We start from the raw sequence: 9,448 nt of genomic DNA, 5'->3' as shown, positions 1-9,448 counted from the left end.
CGTGAGGCGGTGGGAGCGGGGCAGGGGCAGGTATTCTGTAGTGAACAGCCCTCTCCCCACCGCCTGCATCCGCAGGGATGCAGCACCCAGTCCATCATCTGGCCCTCTCTTCTTCACTCTGGCCTCTCTAGTGAAGAGCAGCGCCATGAGAAGCCTGACCTCTACCAGAAGCTGAGCAGTTTCCAGTATTCTCCAAGAGCCATTCCTCTCCCTAAATCCCACACTGCAGAGCCCATGAGGAGCAGGGCCCTGCTCACTCCCGAGGCTCCCTGCAAGCAGAGCCCCGTCAGTCACTCCCCAAGGGGTGTTTGCTTGCTGTGTCCTTGCGCTCCAGCAGGCACCCCCTCTAAAACACACAAATATTGGAGCATATTAGGCCTGCTATCTGAAAAACGTCTTTTGTTTAATATTTTGCTCCCCATGTTGGCTTTTGAGCACCATTCAATTATGTTTATTTTCTTAGCAGGTCTCCTGTGTAATTTTTATAAAGATTATAAGCAGTGTCACCATTCTGCCCTACTTTTGAATGAAAACTGCATTGAAAATCACTTTCAGCAACACATTTTTAAGAGCTTTTTCTGCTAACTTAGGTCATTTTTGATTGCCTCCTTACTCTAAAGATTTTTTCGGGATTGTCATGATTGACTATCAAATAGAAGTTTTTTATAAAAATCTTTGAACAGAACGTCCTAATTACACTTGACCTCAGTTTATACCATGTGACCATGCATGTATCTGAATATCACCACGTAAAACGTACTTTTGGCAACCGAGAGCTATTGGACGTGTAAGACCATCTGAAAACAAACAAAAAGGAAACACGTTGAAGCAGCAGGGAGCAATCCCTCAGTCTGGCTCCTACCTGCACCTGCACTAGTGACTTACCTTCTATTTCCTTCAGATGACTCAAGGAACAGTAACACCCGCACAGCGCTTTCCCCCGTATTTTTGTATTCTGATTATGTAACTGTGCTGCTTGCATAACCGCAACGACAATAAGTGTAGGATTTTCTAAGCATCAACGCGGAGCAGCTCCTGCCAGCCGTTCCCGAGTGTCCCTCCCAGCCGCCCCGCTCGGAGCGCGCAGATAAGGTGGGTGCCGTGTGTGTCAGTGCCGCTCACCCCGTGCAGCCTGGCCGGGAACGTTTAGCCTAAGATAACGTTTGCATTCACTGCATGAGATAATGTCACCAAAGAAATCAGGTCTCAGCGGCCTTACCGAAGCACACGCGACAGACCGCCACCCACAGCTGCCACCCGTCCTCTGTCTGGGGGTACTTCCCCGGTCTGTCCCGCCGCCGGGGATGCCCCAGCCCCGCGGGTCCATCTCCCTTTTCCCAGGGCTCCCGCCCGGCTCCTGCGCCGGGGCGCAGCCGCGCTCGGGGCTGGGCGGGCGCCCCGCTGCCCCCTTTGTGCTTTTTACACCGCAGCAGCCCCGCGGGCAGGCCCCGCACCGTGCGCCGCCGCTGCCAGCTGCCCTTGCGCCCGGGAAGGGGCGCCGCGGCTCCGCGCCGGCCTCGCTGCGGGGGCTCTCCCGGACCCGCCCCCCCGCGGCGGCCGCATCAATCATTAACGGCGGCTCGGGTGTCCGGCGCCTCCCACCCCGGGAAACCCTACCCGGGGCGGCGGGGGCGTCTCTTCCCGCTCCTCGGGAGCGCTGGATGCGCCGCCGGTTTCCAGTTACCGCGATGCCGGGCGGCGGGGCGGGAGGAGCCGCGGCGGTGCCGCCGCTGCCCCCGCTGCAATGAGTGATGCTGCCGGGGGCGGCGGCGGGGGCGGAGAGGCGCAGAGCTACCGCGGATCCTCCGCCGGCGGCCGCGGGCGCAGCGGCTCTGCCTCGCCCGGTCGGCGGCGAGGCGGCGGGCCCGGGGCCGGCCGGGGCGGCAGCGGCATGCCGGCGGGCGAGGGGGACAAGAAGGAGGCGGCGCCGCCGCCGCCTCGCCCTGCCGCCCTGCTGCGGTGGGACGAGGTGCCCGAGGACTTCGTGGAGTGCTTCATCCTCTCGGGCTACCGGCGGCTGCACTGCTCGGCGCAGGAGTGCCTGGCCTCGGTGCTGCAGCCCACCAACGAGACCCTCAACTTCTGGACCCACTTCATCCCGCTGCTGCTCTTCCTCAGCCGCTTCGGGCGGCTGCTGCTGCTGCGGGGCGCCGGGGACGTGCCCTTCCACCACCCGGCCCTGCTGCCCCTCTGGTGCTACGCCTCGGGGGTGCTGCTCACCTTCGCCATGAGCTGCACGGCCCACCTCTTCAGCTGCCTCTCCCCTCGCCTCCGCGCCACCTTCTTCTACCTGGACTACGCCTCCATCAGCTACTACGGCTTCGCCAGCACCGTGGCCTACTCCTACTACCTGCTGCCAGGGCTGAGTCTGCTGGACGCCGGCGCCATGAGCCGCTACGTGCAGCAGCGGCTGGGCTGGCAGCTGGACTGCAGCCTGCCCATCGCGGCCTACCGCGTGCTCGTGCTGCCCGTGGCGCTGGCCTTGGCCGTGGCCTGCACGGCCGCCTGCTGCCGCAGCCGCGCCGCGTGCTGCGCCTACCCCTTCGCCGTGCGCACCTTCGTGTTCGCCATGCCGCTCAGCATGGCCTGCCCCATCATGCTGGAGAGCCTCTTCTTCGACCTCCGCGCACGCAACCCCACGCTCTTCGTCTACTTCTACCGCCGCTACTTCTGGCTGCTGGTGGCCGCCTTCTTCAACGTCAGCAAAATCCCCGAGCGGATCCAGCCGGGGCTCTTCGACATCGTGGGGCATAGCCATCAGCTCTTCCACATCTTCACCTTCCTCAGCATCTACGACCAGGTGCACTACGTGGAGGACGGGCTGGCCGAGTTTCTCAAGGCACCCCTGGCTGCCCCTACCTACCTGGGCACCGTGGGGTATATGCTGCTCCTGACCGTCTGCCTTGCCGTGGTCGTCAGGAGGTTCCTCAACGTCGCGGACCTCTGCAAGCAGGACTGATCGGGCCGGCGACCCTCGAGACAGCGACCGCCGTGCCAGTGACCCTTGGGCTGGAGACCCTTGGGCCGATGACCTTCGGACTGGTGACCCTCAGACCACCGTGTTCTGAAGAAGCTGTGAAACCTGGGGGAAATGCCCCTGTGGAAGAGCCAGGTCCCTTTCATGGAGGTTTGCTGGAGAAAATGACCATGGCAGAACTGCTCGTGCTCTTTAAACTACTAGGTTACCAGGGGAAGCAAGCAAATGCTTACTGGTATGTTGCTGCTTAGAGTATAAGCTGAAATAATTTAGCTCTGCAACTAGGAAGAGTGCATGAATGGTGAATGCCACTTAATAACAATTAGGTCTAAACTAGCTCTGTATATACATATATATTTATATATCTAGCTATATATTTATTAGCTACATATATGTGTATATATATGTATACACCTGAAGATGTTTGTGCAATGATTTCTCATAGACTTTTAATCGACTCCTATGTGAAATTTCCTAGCAGATTATGCACTGACATTTATCTTCCTCTCTGATATTGTAACAGGCCTTTGCAGCCACATACTGGATTTTAAATGCAAACAAATCGATAGCTCTCTATAGTTTCTAAGGTCTTGCAGCCTTTTCAGCCAGGGAACAATAGATTTAAGTGACAGGAAAAACAGCTGTGAATTATTACAGAATTACCAGTTGATGGAGAGACTTTAATTAGACAGACAGCGAGTGGTTGGTGTAGCCACTCGGATGCTAAAATAAAATAGAAGGATGCGTAAAATAACCGAACCAGAAAGGGGTCAAACTGGTTTGGAACGGGGGCAGAGGAAGAAGAAGGACACTGCATAATGGAATGGCTCTTCCCTCAGCATGTCAGGAACATCTGTTGTGCTAAGGGAGTTGCTAAGGGGCCCCTTTGTCTTCCTGGGTAAATCACCCCCAAATCAGTCCTCTAGAGTCAAAGTCAGATGCCAGACTTTCTATAAACCCCTGCCAAGCTTGGTGGGAGTTCTGTGGACGTAAAGAAAGTAACTGATGCATGTGATCTCATTCTGGATCTTTTAAAAAACTACATGGAACTAGTTTCTACTGTTCTTTAATTAGAGCACTGTCAGATTTAACATCCTAAAATGAGTTGCAGAATAAGATACTGCTGAATCTGGCTCTACGAGTACTGGATATTGGCACTGTTTTGTCATTCCCCACTTTTTCCTATAATGATTAGTTGTGGCTGGAGCTGGATGTGTTGAAGTCTTCTTTCAGAAGTTTTGGGGGAGTTAAAAGACAAGAATTAGGCATTTTCCAAAGCAGTATCTTTTCAGAGCAGCCAAGGTATTGTCCTTGCCACACAACAAAGAGCTAAGTACAGATTGAATTTACTCTCTAGAAGCATTTGTGTAAACCATGTGCAGATTTTAAGCAGATGCATTTTGCTTTCGTCTGACAGAGTAAGTGCAATAATATTACACAAGGGGCTTACAAATCAGAGTTCAGGTGAGAAACTACTTGTGTAACCCATTGTCAGGAGAAGGGCGGTACTTCCTTAGGAAACCCTTGTGTCAGACTGCATAATAGTGCAGTAGCCGTTTTACTCAGCTCCTGTTGTAGAAGTGTATTTCTGCTTGGGTCTTTCCCATATTCACGGATATGGCATCTGAATCCCAAGACAATGTTTTGAGTCCAGTCCTAATCTTCTGTGAGACAAATAAATTCATCTTTGTTTAACATGGGAATATAGGAAAGACTGTAGCCAGGGATTATGAAGTCAAATCCTTAACATGGATCAGAGTCATCACAGATCCAATAACTGATATGCTCTCTACCAATGTAACAGCTTTATGAAAATTTCTCAATGGAAGTGCATAAGCTAAAAGAAAATTACACTCACTCAATTTAGCTGTTATCTCAACCCATTTTAAGTATAATGGTTTGAATATTTTAGATTCTTAGTGAACAATGAAAATGGCCTAACAAAAATATATAATCCTTGCCCGGCACAGTTCTGCTGGGTATGTCATTTCTGGAAGGGTCAGATGTGGTCTTTTAAAGGAGATTGACTAGAATTACCTGAAGTAGCAGTTCCCAGACTGTGGCCTCTTGAGTTACTGCTGTTGGGCCATAAAAAACTGCATGGCCCTGTGTGAGTGGCTGTGTTCAGTTTTCATTTGCCAACCTGCATTAAAAAAAAATGGAAACTACATGAAGTATTTTATCTATTTTCATTAACTTCTCTTTGTCATAAACATAGCGTTGCTTTCTTCAGCTGCCAACAAAGCAGAAGATGATCTGCAGAGGGGAGGCTGGTTCACAACACTGTTGTTCCTTGAAATGTGCTTTAATATTGTGAAAACCCTGCAGACTCAAAATAGAAAGCCAGTAGATCAAGATAGCAACAATGTCATGCTATGAATTTCTACAACTGCATAATGAGGCCAAAAATCTTTGAGATGGGCTGCATTCAAGTTAAAATAATAGAGGCATAGTAGTTAGAGCCCAATGACTCATCCAAACTAATTATGTAGAAAGGGTTTGCCTGGGATATGGCACTAGCACATCCAACCAGCAATTAAAAACTAAGAAATAAATCAGAAAGGCCAGGGACAGCAAACCTCAGCACTAGAAGTCAGCTCAGTAAAAGCCAAATGTAAAAGACCAGGCTTCTAAAGCATATTGTATAATGAATTATATTTGTGCTTGTCAGTCACAATGTAGAGGACATCTCAAGAGGCAATGTCAAAAATGGCTGTTGCTAACTTGTAAAAATACATTTGATATTTGGAGTTAGGCCACACAGGGTCATCTATATATATCTCAACGACAGATAACAGTATAAAGTTTGGATTGCAACCAACTGCAATTTTACTGGAATCTTACTGCTGTTACAAGAGTTGCCTGTGAGCCCCAGTCACACTGAAGATTGGGTACCTGGCTCTGATATTATGAATATTGCTTCATTCAGAAGTTTCTGTTGGCAAATTGTTTAGGCACGTGTATGGGCCTGAGCACCTCATGGAATTATTTGTTAAAAGCTGGTTGCAAGCACTGCTGTCTGAGCCACTGTAGGCAGGCTGCTGATTCCAGAGTAAATGGCTGTAGGGAGATGTGATTAGAATTTAAGAGTTCTAGTTAATGGATTTTTGTTTGTCTGGTTTTTGTTAAAAATAATGTGACTACAAATTTAAAAGGCAGAGTAAGTGTGGAGAATATCTACAGAAGTGTTACCTTACTGTCTGTGTCTATTCAGTGAAGGGCATGTGTATAGATAATTGTTCCATTTGCTGTGTCCAATGGACAGAACAAATCCGAGATGAAAAGATTAAAATTGGAACAAGATATCTATAATTATAGTGCTTGAATTTGCTCACATAAAAGTGAGTCAGCATTTGTGTGACTTGTAAGGGTGCAGGATAACTTTCTGGTGTGAAGGCACCTGACTGAAGAACGTGTAAGTGTGTCCAGAGCTCAGACAAGAGGTCTAACCTGCAGACAAGATGCATAAGGAAATCCTAGAAAACTAACTTGCTTGCAGAAATCCCTGTCAAAATGCTTTTATAACCTGCCATAAGGTCTACACTGTGGATTCCACAGCTGATGTTTAAAACCAAAAAGGCTTTTCAGGCCTTTTGTAGTAGAATCTGTCTGGGGATGGGAGCCAAGGTGGGGGCTGGAGCGCGGGGGGGGGCCTGTAAATGCCTGGGTGTCTTTCTGTGTTTGGCCAGCACTGACCGCCAGACTGACACACCTGTGCTGACGGGAAGTGACCGCTGCTGGGGCCATTTCCCCAGAGTGTTGGTGGCATAGACACCCCCCTTGCATTCAGCATGTGCCTAGAACTGCAGTCTACACTGGCATATACTCAGTAAGCCTGGCTTCTGGGCACTTCTGAGTAGCCTGTGAGCTTCAAGCTCATCTTCATGTAAGATCAATAAACCTGATCTGTAGTCATTAGTCTGTTTTCTGTGGTGATACAGTATTTCTTCTGAAGTGTGTTCCTTTGAATGTCACTGTCCAGGATATCTGTGAAGCTCTGAGCAGCTTCATTAGCAAGACTGAAATCTACAGTCTGGAAGCAAAGGGAAAGGTTTCATCTGCATGCTGCACTTGTAGAAATGTAGTTAAAAGTAGAAGTATGTTGGGGTTTTTGCTAAAATGATTGTTCTGCTTAGTTGTCCAAGTGTTATGCTTATTATTTATTTCTTGAATCCAGCTACTTTGTCAAGTTTTTGTCAACAGTGCACCTACAGAAAATGACAGTATGGAAGTTCTACATCGTGTTTAAGTAAACTCTCTGAGGCAGCACATTCATAGAGCATTTTTGCACTAAACTCAGTTGATTACCATCCACATGCCTTACAGAAGCAAGTCATACCTGTAGTAATTGCCCAGATGAAACTGTTTTTCATTGCCTATGAGAGAGTAAAAATGACCAAGTGGCCAGTAACAAGCTGAGGAGTCAGGCACTCCTGGGTTCCTATCCTTGCTTTGCCACTACCTATTCTGTAATCTAGGGCAAGTTGTTTAAACTGTGTTCATTTTGAATGACTTTTAATTCATGTGAAACACTGGAATTGTACCAGGGTTGAATTTGACCCTTTGTGTCAGTTTCCACATCTGTAAGATGGGGACAATATACCTTACCTACCTCGCAGGGTTGCTCTGAAGACTAGCAAATGTTTGTAAAGCACTTAAAAATGCAAAGACCCTCCCAGGTGCTAAGAAGAAATATTACTGAACTCCAGCAGAGAGAATGTCACATTTTTCCTCATCTCGTAGGGAGAGGAACATGAACGTTTGCAGGTCATGAACTCTTGGGACAACCCCTTGTCATTGCCATACTCTGGGATGTTCACATCCTGTGTCTTGTGGAGCTGATGGTAAAGTTTCCACTGGCTTCAACTGGGGGGCAGTCAAGACCCAGGCAGTATTAAACAAGCTGACTAAATGCTTAAGGGTCAGGAGTATAGAGAAAACATACATGACTTATATATGCTTTTCTTCAGAAATTCTCACTGGTAACTTGTACTGAGGAGCATTGTAACACCCACGAGGCCTCCTTGTTCAGTTAGCCATGGATTGTATTCCAGTTACTATGAAACAATGGAGCAGGATTTCCTAGCGGTGTCTGTAAGACTATGATTATGTCTCAGTTGCCATTGAGAATTTTGAACTGCAGCAAACTGCTTCTTACCCGAGTAAAAAGACCTGAAATAAATGAAGCTTTTAAGAAAAAAATATGTAATCATTTGAGAATATAAAATTATATTGATCAAACAACTTTCTCTTTTTCCCTCCTGTTCTGCAAAACCAACAACATGGTTGAGTGAAATCTGAACTTGGATCTTTTGACCACATCCATGTACTCTGTTAAGGAGCCTTGAATAATCATCCTACTAACCCACTCTGCCCATCAACTGGAAGGGCTGATAAAAAAAGCACCACTGAGAAGAGGACCATGTTTTTAAGAGCTTTTCTAACTGGCAGCAGTAGCTGAGGGGAAAAAAAAAAGACATCAAAGGGTTTGAGTGGTTTGTTAGTCAAGGCCTGTACCTTTAGAAATTCTCCCAATATCCAAGCATATTCCTAGCTTCTGTTAGACACTTCTGAGTCAGGGCTATATAACCAACACCCAAGTTACAGCTGAGACTTTATCTCTTCTCCTCAGATGAAATGCAAGGTGGTAGTGTCACATGCACTGAAAGACACAGACCTCCAGTGAAGACACTTAGTGTCTTGGAGCTGGGTGTGGAATAAAGTTTAATAATTTTCACATCTTGCTTAGACAGATGCTGCTTCATTCCACTGAATTCAGTAATAAATTATTGACCAAGACAAAGGAAGCAGGCTTTTGCTCAAAGTTGCCTGGAAGGAAACACCACCAGCAGACTTCTGCTTTCAGGGCAATTGCTTCCTGGGCCATACTCAGAACATGGAGGATTCTGAAGTAGGGCCTCGCTATTTCGTGGGAATGCCTTAGGATTTGTGGTTGTAGCTGGGAGTTAATAGTACAGAGAAACAGTTTATAGCAAGTCAATTCCGTCTGCTAGAGGTTCAAGCACGCTTTAGTAGGAGATATCATGTTTAAGGGGCTGTGCATGCAATGAACAAAAAGTGTGAATTTTGTTCTGTTGGGAGGGTTTGAAAATTTACTCTTTGTACACTTTTGGATGCTGACTACTGTATATGTAATGACTATGCATTTTTAGCAAAAAAAAATGGTGTGATCTATAAATAAAGTTGATTCTGAGTTAATTTTTGCAGAAATGCATTTATAAAGGTTTTTCTCATTTCTTAGTATAATTTACTGTGACACCTGTAGGATCAGAAATGTGTTGAATGTAGTTATCTTCAAACAGAGGCGATGCTAACATGAGTACAAGAACGCTCAGTTCTTGTATAGGGGTATTGGTATTTCTGAAAACACTATTCTAGCAAAAGCATTGCCACTTTGTTGTCTTTTATATTTTAAAGCAATAAAATAGCATTCTTTGCCATTTTAGTTCT

The 9,448-nt window shown here is 47.3% G+C and overlaps 1 protein-coding gene across 1 annotated transcript; it reads left to right on the top strand.

Annotated features, from left to right (window-relative positions):
- Positions 1-1,744: 1,744 nt before the first annotated feature.
- Positions 1,745-9,212, top strand: PAQR9 (progestin and adipoQ receptor family member 9). Its single transcript, XM_040073843.1, has one exon. The coding sequence runs from the start codon at positions 1,745-1,747 to the stop codon at positions 2,957-2,959; it is 1,215 nt and encodes a 404-aa protein (XP_039929777.1). The 3' UTR covers positions 2,960-9,212.
- Positions 9,213-9,448: the final 236 nt, after the last annotated feature.

Source organism: Hirundo rustica, chromosome 10 (assembly GCF_015227805.2).
Source record: "Hirundo rustica isolate bHirRus1 chromosome 10, bHirRus1.pri.v3, whole genome shotgun sequence".
Taxonomy (NCBI): domain Eukaryota; kingdom Metazoa; phylum Chordata; class Aves; order Passeriformes; family Hirundinidae; genus Hirundo; species Hirundo rustica.
The sequence above is the reverse complement of the archived record's forward strand: the minus strand, read 5'-3'. Positions and strand labels throughout refer to the sequence as shown.